This window comes from Mchenga conophoros, linkage group LG17 (genome assembly GCF_057382185.1).
Source record: "Mchenga conophoros isolate Kocher_MC1m ecotype Shallow Benthic linkage group LG17, M_conophoros_male_GT1.1, whole genome shotgun sequence".
Classification (NCBI taxonomy): domain Eukaryota; kingdom Metazoa; phylum Chordata; class Actinopteri; order Cichliformes; family Cichlidae; genus Mchenga; species Mchenga conophoros.
The window spans coordinates 30308812-30329004 of NC_140542.1; the positions used below are offsets into that span (position 1 = coordinate 30308812).

The window sequence follows — 20193 nt, forward strand, 5'->3', positions numbered from 1 at the left end:
GTTGAATATATGCTAAATAACAGGTAGAGAATATCCTTCATGATCCTATACACAGATACAGCTACATATAACTCATACTCACTGCCTCCACTAGACTGCCTGCGCTGCCGTGACACAGCGAGCTGGAGTCTTTCCCCAACAGCGACGGCACAGTGAGCGACACCGGCCTCGGTGCCCTTTGACTGGACGCTGGCATGCTAGGGGTGGGGCTAGGACTGGGCACCGGGCTATTCCCATTACTGTCATTGTACCTAGGAGGGGAAGTGATTTGTTTTAAACCTTAAAAACGTCACTTGTGCTTAAACTGTTTTTGGAGCAGCTTTATTTTCTTACCATGGGCCACAATTGACAGAGGGCAAGCTGGTATTGAGCTTTTCATGGGAGTTGGAGCCCTCTAGCCTCAGAGAGGGAACTCGCTGGTAGGAGGCATCACTGCATTGAGCTAAGGAAAGTATAAACATTAGTTAGAACTCTCTCACTGATTTAATATGACAAGGACAGAAAGTGCTTCAAAATTCTTGGTTAACCTGTGGGACTTGCTGGAGGTGTGGAGCACAGCCGACTGAAGAGGGTCGGTGAGTGGCTCCGTCTTAACAGAGGACTCAACCCTGCTACAGCCAGAGCCTGGAGGAGGAGAGGGAGAGAGTTAGAGAGGAGCTGCCGGGAGGATTATGATTTCTTTGCACATCTTGTTATGTGCATCTGTAACTCTGTGTGTTTGCCTCTATTATGTAGGCGTCCTGAGGCTACCTGATGATGTACAAGATGTAAAGGTACAGCCGTCTTCTGAGAGACGTCTGGCCTCGACTGTCTCCGGAGACACTCCAGATGGAAGGACGATCTCCGCCCTGACATCAATGCCACAAATATGCAAAAACACAGCACGTAAAGATGCGTAAATGACAGCAGGCGCAATTTATACGCAAGATTTTTTTAAAAAGTGGGTCTTCTCACCCAGAGAAGTGGGACAGAGGAAGACCCTCCTGGGAGACTGCCACCCTCCTCCTCCTCTTCTGTCGTCGACTTCCTCCGCTTCCTCCATGGGAGTCAACTGCTTACAAGTCTCATCGTGATACACCAGCCTAACAAGAGCACACAAGTGCATAAAATAAAGAAAAAAAGTTGTGAAATATTAAAGGCTTGGGGAATAAATGTGCTTTTTTTTCGTTGCTGTTTTTGAGTGCATATGTGTTTAAACGCTACATGTCAGACGAGAGCGAGTGGTCATCCTCATGGTACACCCTGTCTTCAACATAGCTCTCGTCGTATGTCTCCTCTGTTGACCCCTCCCCTCTTCGGATGATTGGCAGATGACTGTCACACGAGTCTGAGCTACAGACAAACAAGCAAACGGCCGAACAAACAAAAAACACAGAATGAACATAAAGACGCACGACACACGGAAAAACAGGAAGACAGACAAGTACATGTAAATACACTAAAAATTATTTGCAATAAAACTGAAAGGAGAAACCCATGGATGCTTAGCTACTGCATGTAGGAAGGCAAAGGAGGAGGAGAGTCTGAAAAGAAGCGGGTGGATATTGCAGCTATTTTCTTGAAGCAAAATGGTGAATAGCAATAAAAGGCAACACCTGGATTATAGCAATTGATAGCAAGACTGAAGTTCAGACATCTTTAAAAAACACAGAAGAGACTATATTCTGAAGGAATGTTGCTCTCAGGGAGCTCTATTTTAATACAGTACTTTTTATGCTGCTATCATCATTTGAAGGTCAGTAAAGTCCCAGAATCTGAGGCTATTGCTTTCTGCGAATCACTGCTTATCAGAGAAAAAAGCTGGAGCTGGCGTTTTTGGCGTCACTGGACAGAAGGAAATTTCCACAGCAACCTTTCATATAGTTGTCTGATAGGAAACTAGACTCATGCACCTTCTCTGGGCTCTGACAGGCTAATCACAAATATGTTCAGACCAGACCGAGTGAATTGTAAAAGTAGCGTAAAGAGCTAGCAAGACCATGTAGCGAGTCAGAATCTGTGGTACGATGGGTTAGGTACGAGACTTTCCCTCAGGAGACTAAGATTCAAATCCAATTTATAATATACTTGTGCTTGTCTGGTGCGAGGAGGTTATAATTCTCTTTGCGTCTCAAAGATGTCTTCTTCCCAGTCACATCCACAGTTGCGGTGAGAAGTTTATTTACATTCATCATGGGCATGAATGCCATGGTAATTTGGGGATGTTCTTTTTCCAGGGTGGAATAATTGTACAGCATACATCTTTAATAAGTTTAAAAACAAGATCTATATTTATTCTGGATTTTTTCTAATCCACACAGGTTCAAAAGTATACCCATGGGCTCAAATATATAGATACACCCCACCAATTTTCCATTAAAATTCCCTTGGCAAGTTCCACCTAGACCAGCCATTTGGCTCACCCATGTGGGCAGCTGCAAATATCAGTCGAGCTTAAAGGTGTCGGTTCTGGAGCAGAGGCTCATTTCTTGGTTGGCATTTTCTCAGCCCACTGGGATTTAAAATGCTTCATTGTGGATACTAACACTCGTCTTCCAGTAGTTTCTTTGGCAAAGTAGTGAAACATCAAAGTTAAAAGAGATCGTAGAACCTTCAGAACCACCTATTAAAATATTTAAGTTAACGCATGTATATATTGAGTCCCACATGGACAAGCCAAATGACTTCTGGAGAAATGTTTTATGTTCAGACGGAACAAAGACTGAGACATTTGACATCAGTGAAGTGAAGTAAAGATGAAGCTATGATCCAAAAAATGACCCCAAAAACAGATGACAGCAGGTTTTAGAATGGATAAAGCAGGCTGCCATTAAGCTTCTGCCTTCCCAATTACTCAACTTCAACCAACCAATTTAAACGAACTCTGTCAATTCTGCTAAGAGTAGTCAAATATCCAGCCAGAATGATCCTGGAAGCTTGTTGAGGGCTACCAAATCATCTGGTTCAGGTGGAACTTTCCACAGGATATTTAACCAAATATTAGAGGGGGTGCATCTATATGCTTGAGCATGTATGTGTAGTTTTGACCCTGTGTGGATTAGAGACAATTCAAAATAAATTTAAACTTGTGCATGCAATTCAGTTTTTTTTAAATTATTAAAAATGTATGCAGTAAAACCATTCCTCATGGGAAAAAAAACACAGTTCAAAGAAATCACTAAATGCTCCAAATGACCACAACATTCATGCCTACAATGAGTGTATGTAAACTTTTAACCACAACTGTATTTCATACCCAATACTCAAGCTTTAAGGAGACATTCTGGCATTTAATTTTTATTCTCTTCTTCTTCACCAGATGTGTTTTTACTTCCAAGCAACAGCACTTCAGTTTCCCAGAGTTTCGAATTAAGAGGCATAATATGATGCCAAGTTTCAGTTTCAAGTCCCAGAATTTTTAATTAAATTTTTGTTAAGCAGCACATAAACCTCCCCAAACAACAGTGTGGTGAAGAAAAACAAATCATGTGGGAAAAAAACAATCAAACAAAAAAAACTAAAAATGCCAGATGTCCCTTTAATCAGCTAACGGTTCCACGGCAAACTCTGGGTTAGAACAACGACCTAACTTGATGATTTTGGCTAAGCCTTGGTGGATCTTAACCTGTTACTGAACTGATTAAATCCAGTCCATCAGAAAGCTTATACTTTGCTTTGCTTGTACTCAAGTGTATTATTTTAGATTCATTACTGTCCAAGTAGGCCTACTGAATGGGAAAAACTGCGGACATACATGCCAGCACACACAATCAGTTATCGTAACTAAAGTGTAAAGCTGGCTCAACATCCCAACAAGTGGGCAAAATAAATCAAGGCAATGATATACATATTAACTGACTGCTGTTTTTAAAGCCTTACAAATACAGTGACTTAATATGTGAAGTCGTTCAGAGAGGGATGCTAGTCGAAAGTAATTAAGCCACTAAAATCAAAATAAATGCAAAGTTTGGTAATATATTTTAACTTGACATGGAGCAATTAAAGCACAACTTTCAAAACATATAAACCAAATTTCATGAATATACAGTCACCGGCCACTTTGACAGGTAAACCTGTTTATGAGCTCATTAATGCAGATATCTATCAGAGTGTTATTGCCAGACTGCTTTGAGCCGATAGGAAGGCAGCAGTACAGCATCTCTAAATGCAACAACACTGAACCTTGTGCTACAGCAGCAAAAGACTAAAGAAAGTGCCATTCCTGTTAGCTAAAAACAGGAAAATAAGGCGACATTTTACACAAGCTCAAGCTCATGATGAAAAATGATCTTTGAAAAATACTGCTGTGACAATCAGATAGTGGACTCGGAATTTGTCCTAAAAAAAAATGACAGGATGGATTCAACCTGCATCAATAGTACAGGTGGATAGTGATGCTTTGCACCAACTGATCATCGTTTTAACACTACGGCCAGCCTGAGTATTGCTGCTAACTATGTCCATCCCTTTATGTCCACAGTGTGCCCACCTTCTGATGGCTGCACATTATTTGGGGTGGCTGTACCTCAGTTGAGCAGGTCATCTACTAATAGGAAGGTTTGGTTGTTTGATCACTGGCTGCTCTAGTCTAGATCTCATACAAGTATTCTAAGGGCAAGATAATGAACCCCAATGTGCTCCTGATGCATCCATTGGAGTAATAATGTCTGTAAATCTTAAACAAAAAGCACTTTGGTGTAGAAAAAAGTCTTTAATGAATGAGCCTGAACTGGTAAATGAAGAATGTTGCATGAAACACTGAGTACTCAAATACAGCTATATAAGAATCAGTCCATCATGTCATGAAACTCATATAATCCCAAACTAATTTCTTGACAGTGAGTTCTATGCACACAAATGGCCTCCAAAGCCACCAGATCTCAGTCCAACCATCACAGCAGCAGACATCCAAGAAAGGGTCTCAGTCCAGTAGAGCACCTTTAGGATGTGATGAAAGGCAAGATTCACATCATGGATGTGCAGCCAAGAAATCTACAACAGCTGCGTGACGCCATCGTGTCAAAAGGCAGTTTGAAAACAAAACTGGGTCCAACCTGGTACTAGCAAAGTGTACCTATTAAAGTGGCAGTGAGCGTAGAGCACACATTTCCACATTTGCATTAAAATTAGCAAATAAGTATAAGCTTTCAGATGTTTGTATGTTTCTATACAGTGTCTAACCCAGATCTGTCATATTACACCCCCCCCCCCCCCCCAAAAAAAAAACAGCATTCAGAGAAGCCTTGATAGGAAACGTTTGGCCCCATTGAACCAAACAGTCTATCTACAGCTTTGGTAGCTGATTTTTATAGTAACAGCATGTAGCCTGCTTTTTGCTATTGCAAAATAAAGCACTGTGTGCATAGCAACAAGTGTTACTATAGCACCCTGACAGCTATGTTATTTTATATGCCATTATGAGATTACAGACACACACACACACTCTCTCTCTTTCTCTCTCTCTCTGTCCCCTGGCAACATACCGCATGAGGCTGTCATAAAAACACGTCCTGCTCGCCACCAGAAACAAAAGACAGGGAAAGAAAGCAGGTAGTAAAAAGAAATAAACAGCTGAATTATTTATGTCTATATGGACATCTTTTTTGTTAATTATGTTAAAACAAGGCAGTTAAATATTTGTGCTAATGCCTGGGCTATGGAAGAGGAAAGCAAATTATTCACAACACAATCAAGGAGCACATAAAGTAGGAAAGAAGCAGAAAAGTTCAAAACAAGGTGTAAATGGAAGCTGCTGTTGAGCCTGCACTCACCTCTTTGGAGGAAAGCACCATGCAGATCTTGGCAGCAGAATGGGGGTGAGTGGCTGCCCCGTGTGCCCATCCACAGTGCTTATAGATGGGCTCGGGAATCGACTGATGCCCTGGGTTGCCACCCCGGCCATGCCAGTGTTGTTGGCATTGTTGATGTTGGCGTTAGAGTCTGATGAGGAGTAAGAGGAAGGGGTGAAAGTAGTTGAATCCATGAGCTTCTCATGAGACGGGCTCTCGCCTTCACAAGGTGACCCTTTTTGGCTGATGTGCAAGGGACGCTGGGTAGTGAAAGACTGCGGGAAGGACCCACGGCCATCGCTCTGGTTGTAGTAGTTGACATGGTTGCCAAACAACCCTCCTGTGCGCTGTGGTGTGGGCGGAGACGGTTGAGATGGAGGAACACAAAAAGTTGAGAAGAGAAATGGAAAGGTTAAGTTAAAGAATATCTTAATAATGTACAGCACCACACCCCAACATCCATAATTCAAAACACTGCTTGCAGCAATGATGGGAATGCAAAGCAAAAAGCTTTTATCAAAAGGCAAAAAACTTCAGAACATTTTTAGTAAATGAAAGCAGACTGATAAAATTAAATAAACTGGACACTGGAGTTTTATTTTCTATTAACCTTCATTTTAGCTAGGCACAGACATTTGGCTGTCTATTTTTGGTACACAATGCAAATACAGCAGCAAAAAAAACTAAACAAAACAGCATATGAATGTTATAATGGTGGCGAAAATGAAAGGTCGATAGCATAACTCACCCTCTTACTGTAGAAGGAGCTGTGTGTATGTGTAAGTATGTAATCCTTACAGTTGCAGCGCTGAATATTTGTTTAGTGATTATAGTGTGTAAAATACTGCTGTGTTTATTAAAAACTTATTTTCATTGGACCCCACACATCCCCCCAAAATCCATAAATATAGTTCAGTGAGTGTAGCATTTTGTAGCCAAGCTATGTGGTGGAACATGAGGCTTTTTTTATTATGTCTTCTTGACTAAGCACATGCAAGAATGCATGTTTATGTGCATGATGCAATACGGCTTCAAGCTGGCGTTGATCATCTCTCTCTCTCTTTCTTTTTCTCTCTCTCTGGAGAGTGAGTGAAGGTGTGTGTATCCAACCTTTACCCTGAAGATATCGTCCTCAGACGCCGCTGACACAGGCTCCTTTACACCTTTATCCAGCTCCTCCTCCACATTTAGGTCTCCGGAGATGGCTCTCCTAATCTCCGGACCGATGTCGTGCAATGTCCGCAGGCCCGCCTACACACAGACACAGCAGTGTTGCTTACATATCATGTTGTAACCCAGGAGCAAATTTCGAATGTCAGAAATCTACCTCTGTAATGTTTAGCTCTACTGTGGACAAAACTTGTCTGTATACCTGCAGAGAGAGTGCGGTTTTGGGGGGCACCTTGGCCACCAGCCCTTGTTCTTTCCTTTTCTTAAACTTGCGGAAATATTCCTGGATGAGGAAGGTGGCGTAGAATTTCCCGACTGTTACCTCGTCATCTGCAGAAACAAAAAAACAACAACATCATTATTAAAAAAGATTAATGCTTAAAATTAACATGCTGCAAGATTTTTCAGAAACTCCACTGCAAGTGATGCAACCAAGGTTTTGACCACAGTAAGGTGACAGTAATGTCTATTGGAAACATTCACTTCTTAAATATTTGTGCATAAGAAACTGTGCTGCAGGGTGTACATACCACCAGCAGGGGGCACTACTTGATCCAAGAGCTTCATACTGGTTCTCTTCCATATCTTCTTCACTATTGCCCTCAGTTCCTCATTGGCCTGCTCCAAGTTCCCTGCACACACAAAGCACAGTATGAAGTACACATTGTAGATTCAAACTAGAATTTCCATAGTTGGAAATTACATTACAACCCCTCTATAAAATAGGTTTTAAAAAAAGTGGGGCAAAATAAGAAAACACGCAATTTCACATTGTGCTATCAAGTATGATGATGTGCCCACTGGTGCGTACATGTGTGACCTTTACAGTTGTGTGCTAGTGATTGCCCCCATACGTGTTTTTTACCTTCTGTCTTTATCCTGAGTGCGGTTCTGACCAGGGCAAACAGTGTGGCGTTGAACATCACTGTTCCGTCGCTGTTCAGAGGCATGTTCATCGACACCAGACGCTACGTGAGATGAAAAACACACGCACCTTTTTAACACAGTGAATTGCCCTAACAGCTGCCAACAGATACTGGCAGCTGACAGTTTGTTAAAAATACGCAGACAGCAGTTCAACTCTAAGGACGCTAATCTTTCGTTAGAGAGATTTTTTTGAGATATTTTCCCAGGTACGATTTGTTGTCAGTATGTGTTTTGAGTCATTGTGCAAGGCGTTATTAGCTGTGCATATGTCACCACTCTAATACAACACAACATGAGGATTTTTTTTAACTCATGCAGTGATGGTACTTGAGCTGTTATGTATATTTTTGATAACTCTGCAGCCTTGTTTAGGAATTTGTGTGGCCATGCAAGTGTGTTTACCTTGCAAGCCACCCTGTGTGGACAGAGCTTTCCAAACCCGAGGGGAGGCTGGATTCTTCTGAGCAGAGTCACCACATCAAGATGTTTTATTCTCCCCCTAAAAACCAGCATAGATGTTGAATTTTAGAGACGCTCTACACTAGTGATAGAGAGTACTCCAGGGAGTGTTTTTGCAGTAGAAACAGGATGCACGGACAGATTATTTCAACTACTTGAACATAACTAAGGATTTAATTAAAGAAATAAATTGAGCAGTTTTGAGCAGAAAGCTTCCCTGTCTACTAAACTATAAGCAGTAAAAATACACAGCCAAAATAAATGCATGAATATATGTTTGAAACAGATGAAAAGTGGCAAATATAGCTTTGTAAACTTACTTAGCTTCTGGGTCATATTCAGCCCAGATCCTCTTGAACTCGTCAAGATGATGTGGCCCCAGGATCGACCAGTCACGCGTCAGGTAGTCAAAGTTGTCCATGATGACGGCCACAAACAAGTTGATGATCTGGGGAAAATCAGAAATCCATAAGTTTCTATCGTACCATTCTAAACAATTATAGACCTGCCAGTTCAATCAACATGTACTACATTTCTCTACAGTCTATTAAATGTAACACACAATTTCAAAGTCATCTTTCTGGCACATTTTGAAATATGTTAATTTGCTATTTGTGGTTATGACAGTCACATGAAATACTCTCCTTTTACTAATTAAAATTAGATGTGTGCCTGTACTCACCAGGAAGGCACAGAGCATGTAGAAGCTGACAAAATAAATGATGGCAAACTGGCTGCCACAGTCCTCGTTGGACGAGCTGCTTTCATTGGTTGATCCTTTCTCACACGGCTGTTTGGGTGAACACGCCAGCATGATCTCCTGCCACGCCTCACCTGTTGCACATCTGATAGACAGACGCATGCACACAACCAACCAAATATGCATGGACGCCGACGCAAATGCCGGCGTGCATGCGGTTGTGAGAAAGACACACAACAGAAACAAAGAGGCACACATACACACATATTGAAATGCATGCATGTGCGCATGTATGCATTCGCGCATAAAAGCATGGAGTGAAGCACACACATGCACATTATTACAAAGACAAAAAGAGAGAGACGCAGATGTTAGACTTTGTTCTTATTACATCTGAGCATATAAAATATGACTATGTATAAGCACTTATATGTATGTATATATATATATATATATATATATATATATATATATATATATATATATACACACACATATACACACACACAGTGGGGCAAAAAAGTATTTAGTCAGCCACCGATTGTGCAAGTTCCCCCACCTAAAATGATGACAGAGGTCAGTAATTTGCACCAGAGGTACACTTCAACTGTGAGAGACAGAATGTGAAAAAAAAAATCCATGAATCCACATGGTAGGATTTGTAAAGAATTTATTGGTAAATCAGGGTGGAAAATAAGTATTTGGTCAATAACAAAAATACAACTCAATACTTTGTAACATAACCTTTGTTGGCAATAACAGGGGTCAAACGTTTACTATAGGTCTTTACCAGGTTTGCACACACAGTAGCTGGTATTTTGGCCCATTCCTCCATGCAGATCTTCTCGAGAGCAGTGATGTTTTGGGGCTGTCGCCGAGCAACACGGACTTTCAACTCCCGCCACAGATTTTCTATGGGGTTGAGGTCTGGAGACTGGCTAGGCCACTCCAGGACTTTCAAATGCTTCTTACGGAGCCACTCCTTTGTTGCCCGGGCGGTGTGTTTTGGATCATTGTCATGTTGGAAGACCCAGCCTCATTTCATCTTCAAAGTTCTCACTGATGGAAGGAGGTTTTGGCTCAAAATCTCATGATACATGGCCCCATTCATTCTGTCCTTAACACGGATCAGTCGTCCTGTCCCCTTGGCAGAAAAACAGCCCCATAGCATGATGTTTCCACCCCCATGCTTCACAGTAGGTATGGTGTTCTTGGGATGCAACTCAGTATTCTTCTTCCTCCAAACACGACGAGTTGAGTTTATACCAAAAAGTTCTACTTTGGTTTCATCTGACCACATGACATTCTCCCAATCCTCTGCTGTATCATCCATGTGCTCTCTGGCAAACTTCAGACGGGCCTGGACATGCACTGGCTTCAGCAGCGGAACACGTCTGGCACTGCGGGATTTGATTCCCTGCCGTTGTAGTGTGTTACTGATGGTGACCTTTGTTACTTTGGTCCCAGCTCTCTGCAGGTCATTCACCAGGTCCCCCCGTGTGGTTCTGGGATCTTTGCCCACCGTTCTCATGATCATTTTGACCCCACGGGATGAGATCTTGCGTGGAGCCCCAGATCGAGGGAGATTATCAGTGGTCTTGTATGTCTTCCATTTTCTGATGATTGCTCCCACGGTTGATTTTTTCACACCAAGCTGCTTGCTTATTGTAGATTCACTCTTCCCAGTCTGGTGCAGGTCTACAATACTTTTCCTGGTGTCCTTCGAAAGCTCTTTGGTCTTGGCCATGGCGGGGTTTGGAGTCTGACTGTTTGAGGCTGTGGACAGGTGTCTTTTATACAGATGATGAGTTCAAACAGGTGCCATTCATACAGGTAACGAGTGGGGGAGAGAAAAGCTTCTTACAGAAGACGTTACAGGTCTGTGAGAGCCAGAGATTTTCCTTGTTTGAGGTGACCAAATACTTATTTTCCACCCTGATTTACGAATAAATTCTTTACAAATCCTACCATGTGAATTCATGGATTTTTTTTTCACATTCTGTCTCTCACAGTTGAAGTGTACCTCTGGTGCAAATTACTGACCTCTGTCATCATTTTAAGTGGGGGAACTTGCACAATCGGTGGCTGACTAAATACTTTTTTGCCCCACTGTATATATATATATGATTTTTATCCATTCAGTTTTGAGTTCCTCTGCTTATCAAGTGTCCAAGTATACTGTCATTCTTAATGGAGACTCAGTGCTATTATATATTCCATGTAGGGGTGTATCCAGAATAAGAAAGGATAGACATTTTTTGAACTTGAGGAGAATAAACTTGGTGTAATGCTAGTAAATTATGTGTGATTCCATCCTTTCAGGTTCTGTGGTTTTTGTCCCCCTTCATGGAATCTTACCATCATCACAACCAAGCAGAAAAGAGGAAGAAAACCTTCAGGGCGTTTGTCGTAAATCAACATCAAGCTGTTTTTGGCTGCTCCCATATAGACTAGCATGTTTGATTTGGCAGTTTTTAATGCCAGAGCAGTTACACAAACAAAGTATACAGATTAGGAGAAAAGTGGAATAACAAAGACGATGAGGGAGTAAAAAAGAGCAAATGCCCAAATTAATCACCCTTACCTGAAGAGCAGTAGCACCGCCTGAGGGAATGTCTGGAAATTGTTGTTCCTGTTGATTTGCATGTGGTCCCGCAGAGCTATCTTACCAAACATCTGTATAGGAGGGGAGGGTGTAGTCACAGCACACAGCATATGATGTCAGCATTGACAAGTGAAAGTCGGTCACATTTAGTGGCCAGACATCCCCCAGCAAATCAAACCAAAGTGTCTCCTACTCATCGTCAGTGAAACAAACAATACAACAGCTTCCAGGTGAAACAGAGAGGAAGCAGAGAGACAAAGACAAACAGTAACTAAAGAGCAACAGAGAGAGGAAGATAATGGGAGAGCAAAATAACAACTTGACCAAACAGGAACTCTGAGTGACAAGACTCCAGGGGGACAGACACAGGACGGAGGCTTGCTAAAGGAGAGAAGGTGAGAGAAGATAACAGTGGGAGGGAAACAAGGGGATAACAACCTGACAGCTTACCTGCATGCCAATGACGGCGTATATGAAGAACAGCATCACTATAAGCAGAGCTACGTAGGGCAGAGCCTGAAGAGAGGAGAGATGCATCAGTGGCAAGTTTTCTGCAGGCTTATCCTACACCAGAGCTGGAGTCCATTCATTTTCATTCAAATCTCACTCGTCCAATTAATCTTCAAAGTCACAATCTATTTTTTTCTTTTCTTTTTTTTTTTTTTCTTTTTTCAAACTTGTGAAAGTGAATGGATCTGCAGTCTTGTGTGGCACAACACCAAAAACAATCCAGGACAAATCATCTGACTTCAGAGTGAAAAACCTCAGCAAAATACAATCTGTTCTCTGGACTTAGCCAGGAGATCAGTCCCAACATACAGCACATGCACCAAACAAGGGCAGAACATTGTTTTTCTATATTAAGACGCATTAGCAAAAGTGCAGGACTGTGCTCCTGGCTAATATTACTCCTGTGTATAGAAGGGCAGGGCCAAGTCATGATGAATAAATGAAAAAGTTAAAGCCTGCTCATAAATTAAATAAATTCTATAAGCGCACAAAATATTAATGCATAGCTCAAAATGATATTCACAACCACTGCTGATTTTTAAGCCTGTGGTTCAAACAGGCAGCAGTAGTACAACATGAAGTGGCCCGTCTCAGCTAACGCAAGAGAGAGAACAGATGATTTTAATGTCCCCACAACTCTCTATCAAATGATTTCACTTTTTTGGTGGAGTGCTTCGTTAAACAAAACTTGTCTACGGCTTAACTCGCCTACGGGGAATGGTGAGCTCTTAGGGGTTAGTAGTAGGGCGCAGGGTGTTTGACGGTAATAAATAGAAGAAGAAGAAGAAGAAGAAGAAGAAGAAGAAGAAAGAAAAGAGGAGAAGTGGAAAGACGAAGAAAAGATTTCTCGTTAAGGTATGGATTTTTTTTCCTGTTTTCAAACTTCATAATCTGCTTCTGTAGTTAGACTCCCAAACATCCTCTCCATTACCTCACACCATCCCTCTTTTTTTTTTTTAAATAGCATCTACCTGACCTTCTACGCAAGTAAGAGGTGGGGATGAGGAGGGACAAGGCGAGGCAAGGAAAGGTAGCTTGTGAGACTCTACCAGGCTGGATTTACACAAGAACAAGGGCATTTATAGCTGCATGCATCTCAGAACTGAAAATAATTTTTAAATTTAATTTACAGACTTTAAATGTGTGGTTAAAATTAAAATGTCTTGTAAAATCTCTTAAAAAACAGAACTTAAGTGAAAGCAAATAGAGCTCTGAAAGGAAGGACAAAGAGAGCCACTTCTCCCTGTGTAAACCCAACCCCCCTATTCTAGCATGTTGTGTCCGGTTCTCCCCTCACTTGGAAGGATTTGATGAAGGTCCACAGCAGGGTCCGAATCCCTTCCCCGCGAGACAGCAGCTTCACCAGCCTCATCACGCGGAACAGCCGGAAGAAGGTGATGGAGATCCTGGCGTTCTCTTCAGAGTTCTGCAGTCCCTTTTGGTGGGGTTTGGTGTTTTTTTTTTTGTTAGAAAAAAAAACACAGGACGCATGGGAACACATGCAGATAGATAGGGAAATGAAGCAAACGCACACGCACACACACATATACACACGCACGCGCATAAATGATCATGAAAACATGCATATGCACACAGACATACAAGTAACATTTGTATCCATATTTCCACCCACACATATGAGTGTTAATATGAATAAAAGGCACACACATACGCACACACACACACACACACACACACATACAGAGTTAATAAATGGAAACTTGCGTCCTACAAAATCCCATCAAAATCAACTGACACAAGAGATCTGGGAGAGAATCGGGCAGTCATGCTTACGTGTATGACTTCATGGAAAAATCCCTTGACATTTCTGATTGAATCCGCTTCATTCATGTTTACAAGCATCTGATACACCTTAACGCTGTTTCTTTGACCTCACCACACCGCCACCATAATCACAACAAAGAAAGCGTCCAATTACAGGTAAATCTAGCCATGCGCTGACATTTGACAAACAGGCTTTTAAACACTTTTGGGACCTCTGAAGTAAATCTTCTGCATTTATTCTGCACTGCTATAGACTAAAAATCTAACATCTGAGACTGGGACAGAGAGTCTTCCATCGATGGAGGTAAGCACTCTCATAAATCACTGTTAACAACTCACAGTAGATACAATACAAAAATCCGAGCCTGTGGGCTGATTCCTGTTTCAATAAATCATGCAGACAGGCTAATTGTTTGTCACAGATAAACTGGCCACCTGGAGAAAGAAAATCCAAGGATGATATTCCAGAGGATAAAGTTATTACTGCCCAGTGCAGTGACAGCCATGTAGAAACACTATTTACCTGTGTGGTAAATCTCCATATCTACACCATCTGTGTACTGTGATCTTCTAGGTCTCTTTTTATTTACAGAGCCTCTAGTATTTTGCATCTCCAGACATTTACGCATTCAATTATTTGAATTTTTGCTGCTTTATTAGGTAAGGTTAGCTAAGGTTTCTGTCATCCACAGGAAATAAGTCTGCGATAAAATATTCAGCCATCTAGCAGAGTGCTATTCTAATACAGATTTATTTATTTATGCTGTTCCTGCTCGTTCTCCAGGACAAAAAGGCAGAAAAACAAAGGCAACATCAGAGTTTTTGTACAGCACGATGCACACAACACAGCAGCTAACGGCCAAGCTAAGGAATAAATATCCACAATTTACACCACAAATGACAGCTGAATCGGGTGAAAGCAAGGATATCGGCTCATTAGCAATCCTAATGACAAAACTAGTTATGCAAAATTAAGGAGAAAATCTCCAGTTCACCATTATCTGACTGGCCAGTATGCACAAAACAAACCTGACTACACGCAACGTGTAACCAGAGGAGAGCTGTGCTACATCTTTCGTCACTGTAACAATGAAATGTGACCCAAAGAAACACGGCATCAGCCTCTCTGACCTCTGAATCTGCTTTGCCACTTGTATTTTTCCAAGAAGCCATTAATTCTTTATGTTAATCCCACAAAGAACACACAGTGTGCTCCCACAAAGAACTTGCCATTCTCCACACATCCTGCTGCAGTTTGGGATAACAGATGTTGCACGGTGCGTTACTTTTCAACATATTACTGATCTGATTTGCATTCATTATTTGCACTAGTCACTTGCTTTGTGTTGCAAATAAATCAAAGTTTGGAAAAATGACTAGTCACTTCTATTTTTATGTAATTCTGGGATAAAAGCTTGTTGACAAGTAACCGATAACATGCATTATCCCAAACTCCACTGCCAGATATGCTAAAAGTGGCACATCCTTCTGAGGAGTGGAAAATCACAATTCTGTACTGCATGTAAATACCACAATTGGACCACAGTGGGCACCATTGCACCATTGAAAGAGTGGGGGTGGGGGTGGGGAGTGAGCAGAAGAAGTACAGTGACAGTAAGTGTAACAGAGAGAGAAAGAGAGCCAAAGACAGACACTAAAGATAAGGAATTGTTGGAAATATTCAGAGACAAATCACAAGACTGATTCGTAAACAGACAGACAGATACAGACAAAGAGACAGATACAGACAGATAGATCAGTGGAGAAGAGTGAGAAAAAGAGAGACAGCGTGACCATGATGGCTCGTACTGATGACGAAGCGCGAAAGATACCACTTCCATACAGAGGGCAACTTGCAAGCCATGGGGAGGAAGTGGGGGCAGCTTGCGCCATGGCAAGAATGACAGCCACCAAGGAAAGTCACAAGACTCCAGTGATACTAGGCCTGCATAACGTACAGTGTCCTTCACCATATAGGACTACACATATATATACATTTAACAAAGCACAAACAACAGCGATATATATCTCGGCATGCTGCAGAAGTTAACAGCATGAGCGACAGAGGGGGAGATGACAGGGTGGACGAGAAGATCATACCGTGGATGGCATAGCAGAGGGAGGGATGGAATGATGGAGGGATGAAGGGATGATGGAGGAGGTAGGGCGGCGGGCGAGGTTACCGTCGGAGCGTACCATTGGCCTTACCACAGGGGGGTGAGAGGAGGAAGAGGAGGAAGAGGAGGACGAAGAGGACGAGGACGAGGAGGAGTCAGCCGGCTTTAAGGAAAGGCAACAAACATCAGCACCAGAGTAGCGCCTTGGTGTGTGTGTTTGTGTCACGGTGCAAGTGTGTTTATGTGTGTGTCTGTGTGTTTTGTTTGTTTGTTTTTTTGAAAACGAAAAAAATAATAAATCACAAACTGACAGAGTTCAATCTCTGATCGAGACTCATATGGTGGTGAATAAATATAATCTCATCAGAGCCAGATATTAGAGGGAGATATTTGTGTGATATTACTGCATCTAGAGAGTGACCTATCCTCTGCGAGGGCCAGATCAGGCTGAATCACTTCTTATCAGAGATACTAGAAGACTGAAACATGTAGTGATGAGAGATGGTGGGAAATTTCTGTCCTTGAGGGACAAAAAAAATGAATAACGCTCAGGAGCTGCAACACAGGGGGTGAGAGTTGTCGTAGAGTGTGTGTCTATGTGCGAAAGCTTATATGTGTATATGATCGGGGATAATTTAAGTGAATCTACATTTAACCAAATTTACCTACATTAATCAGGTGCATCTTTCACCAGAGAATAGTCACAATTCATGTGAAATTAAGCTTTTTTTGGAAGTTTTACTTTGAAGGAAGCATCCACAGTTAAGATGCTGGTAAGATAACATATAAAACTCTGTAAGTTCCACTAACTGCAAAGACGATGCTAGACTGTGGAAATTAGAGCTTGTGTGTGTCTGCATGTACTAACGAGCACACAAACCTTGTGCTGTAGGGAGCCACCCACTGGTTTTCCCCGGCACTGCAACATTTCAGACTGCTGGGAGTGATAGATTAACTAACAGTTCAATCTATGACTCGGAAGCGCGTCACTCTGCGTTAGAAATGGCCGTGTTGAAATACCCCTCACAAAATAAACGCATCATTACTTCCTGTCCTTGTTTTCAAAATCAAAAAGGTCTGAGCGGGTGAGTTTAAAGGAAGAGAGAAAGAGGGTGTTTAAGAGACACAATAGGAAGGAAATTAAGGAGAAAATTGGGAAAGAAAAGGAAGAGTAGAAGAAGGGACGGAAGACATGCAGGGAAATTATTTTAGAGAGTTGGAAAACAAATTAAAAGAGGAAGAAAACAAGGAAGGAAGGATGAGGGATTTTATGGGATTTCAACAGGGCCATCTACACGCCTTTGTGATAACACACACACATACTAACGATGTACACAGAGTAAAAAGTCTTTACGATGCACCACTTCTCTAAATAGAAAACGTAAATAATAGAAAAACAAAAGTAATAATCTCTTCACATAAAAAAGGAGATCAGGCATAGCAAGCCTGAAGAGAGAATATGACTATATGTCTGTAGGAAGGAGGGAGGGATAAAGGAAGGATCTGCAGGAAGGAAGGACGGAAGGGTATAGGGGAGGAAGATAACCTGATTTATATTAAGTGTGGACTAAGTAACAAACTAAAGGCATGTTTGAGTGTTTTTCTGAGGATTATGATTAAGGGCCATTGTTTGCAATGTGCTTTCATTTCAAATTGAAATCAAAGCTTTGACACAGAATCCAATTAAACTTAAAATATCCTTCATTTATCTTCTTTTAAAACAGATCAAAAGTAAAATATTGATACTACACTGAATTTTTGGCCCTGGAAGATCCTCAAATAAAATATACTTTTAGCAAAACACAAATTTAGTCCTAAAAAAATAATCAAACAGTCAAATTATAATATATACACAATATATAGGCTGAACTACAGTGCAGATGTGAGCACATTTAAAATGGATCCGAGTTGTTCACTCACATTGCACGGCAATTTTTTCAAGCAAAAAATTTCATCAGTTCAGTCAGTTTAATGGGTAACATGTGTGTCATGGGATTATTCTTACCCGTTAATTTACGTTACAGAAGCTCGAACATATTTTTGTTTCATTTGTCATATTTATGTATATTTTAAAACACATGTTTACATATAGAGCGGATAATTGTGGACCTCGTAGGGCATATGAAACACACGAGAGACCCATGTTACCCAGCTTTCATTTTATGTGAGCAAGCTGCACCGCAATCAAACGTCAAAGAAAAGACAGAGAAAAAGAGAGAGATAAACATCCATAAAAGAAGAGTTCAGTGCATTGAAAAGGCTCAGAAAAAGAGAAGGAGGAGGAGGATGGAGAGGAGAAGAAGAGGCATTCCGAAGATAGAGAAAGAGATGCAGTCCATACTGGCATTGTCCGCAAGACACCGCTCAGAGCAAACCACTACTGATCTGTTCAAACTACTGCTACTCAAACCAAAACCAAAACGTAAAAGAAACCATACAAGGTTTAAGAAGCACCCGCAGGTTTCTGGGGAGAATTAGAGATCCAGGATTAAGGGGATATTCGGTTTTAATGACCGGAAGATATGCGGCTAATCTAAGTCAACCAGGCACCCAAAGGAGCGGCGAAGTGGGTGCATTTAGATTGGATGTTTTAAATATTTACTACAGGCAAAGTGATAAGGTTTTAAACGCCAGCCTGTTACTGCACTCCACTGTACACTCGTGTACATTTGAGAGATGCGACTAAGGAGATGGCGGCTGTTAAATACATTCACTTGTGCTTTCGTGGCTGATGCAGTCGCAGGCTAAGATTTTAAATGTCTATGTGACAGGGCCCCAGTTCAAAAACGGTCAAGAGTTCTCAGAGTGCGGAGGGTTTCTTAAAAAAAAGACACCGGAAAAGAAAAAAACTACAGGAGATAAAGACAGAAAAGGTAGCTTGGGCAGCGCATCGCCCAAATTATTAAAAACTACCAGAGGAGAAAATGAAGAGGAGGAAAAAAACAAACAAACTTGGGGCATGCCTTTAGGTTAGAGGTTAGAAAACAATATGATGAATCATTCAGAAGGAATTGCAAACCAATTAACCAAATCAATCAATCTCTCAATTAACCAACTCACTCAAATCAAAGGCAATCTCCAAACCAAAGTGCTAAGTGCAACATCAGCGGCTTGTATAGATGACAAAAGTGGATATCTCTGGCCCAACACACCTCAGTCTTAAGGTGGTTATTCAACCTGTTTATTTAAATTGACATTTGTGCCTTTCTAAACAGGAGCTTCAAGATCAGATACATTATTGAAGATACTTTATGATCCTTTATTGAGTCCCTTGACAGCAAATTGTTCTAATAACTAAATAGAAAAACGAAATAAAGAACATATCTAAGCATACCCAAGCAACGATAAGCAGCTTTGTCAGCCTCTCATGGGGACAAATGCCTTCCTCATGGCATGAATACAAGCGCTTAGCTCATACATGCCTGGAATACAGTAACTGTACTGTATTTGTATGCCTCACCGGTGCTATCTGAGGAGGAAAAGCTGCATATGAAATAAAGTACTGATCTACATCTATGCATGCTCTCTTCCTGCTTCATGTTTTCAAACCAGTTGGAATTTTTAAGCTGGTAATATGTGGATCCCCAATCTTAAACAGAAAAAGGCTGTATTTATTGTGACCTCCTAAATAAAAGTCTTTTAGTGCTCTTTATTATGTTAGATTAGAAGACTAATGACTGACTTTGAAGGACCTTGTTCTTTCTAGCTGAGGGACAGCCAAGCTATGCTTACCAAAAAGACTGGCTACACCTAGCTCTTTCCAAGATCACTGTAGAGAACACCAGCACCACTATGTTTTGTGACTGAAATCAAAAAAAGAGATGGGTGGCTACTTTCTTTTTAACCCTTCACCACAACTGGGCCAGCTCTTCTCTCCTGGTGTCTTTATTTTCCTTTTCAAGTTATGCTAACCCTCAACTTTGACTCAAACATGTAGTCAGAACTCCATCAACATTATACTAATATTAAACACTTACTTCTCTAAGTTAGGGTAAAAGTACTGATTCTTGAAGGTGCTATGTCCTTGATTTAGTCCTTAGGAGGTCTTAAAATGCTCTCAATACAGCCTCAGATAAACAACAAAACTAAACATATTATACTGTGTTATTAATTTAACAAAAAATAAGTCAAAATCCAGAAGCCATGTGCAGG

General features: G+C 41.2%; 1 protein-coding gene across 2 annotated transcripts in view; it reads right to left on the reverse strand.

Annotated features, from left to right (window-relative positions):
- The window catches only part of cacna1c (calcium channel, voltage-dependent, L type, alpha 1C subunit), a 226021-nt gene that overhangs the window by 11118 nt on the left and 194710 nt on the right, over positions 1-20193 (reverse strand). The window contains exons 34-52 of one of the 2 annotated variants that reach the window (XM_085251617.1): positions 16025-16204; positions 13437-13574; positions 12080-12145; positions 11609-11700; positions 9007-9169; positions 8645-8772; positions 8268-8364; positions 7804-7906; positions 7469-7570; positions 7141-7268; positions 6879-7019; positions 5751-6115; positions 5463-5489; positions 1204-1332; positions 955-1082; positions 751-848; positions 528-624; positions 334-442; positions 83-251 (exon numbers count right to left, since the gene is read on the reverse strand). In XM_085251617.1, coding sequence (XP_085107743.1) covers positions 83-251; positions 334-442; positions 528-624; positions 751-848; positions 955-1082; positions 1204-1332; positions 5463-5489; positions 5751-6115; positions 6879-7019; positions 7141-7268; positions 7469-7570; positions 7804-7906; positions 8268-8364; positions 8645-8772; positions 9007-9169; positions 11609-11700; positions 12080-12145; positions 13437-13574; positions 16025-16204 — 2460 coding nt within the window. The remainder of the gene's footprint in view (positions 1-82; positions 252-333; positions 443-527; positions 625-750; positions 849-954; positions 1083-1203; positions 1333-5462; positions 5490-5750; positions 6116-6878; positions 7020-7140; positions 7269-7468; positions 7571-7803; positions 7907-8267; positions 8365-8644; positions 8773-9006; positions 9170-11608; positions 11701-12079; positions 12146-13436; positions 13575-16024; positions 16205-20193) is intronic. The other variant, XM_085251618.1, reaches the window with a different exon arrangement.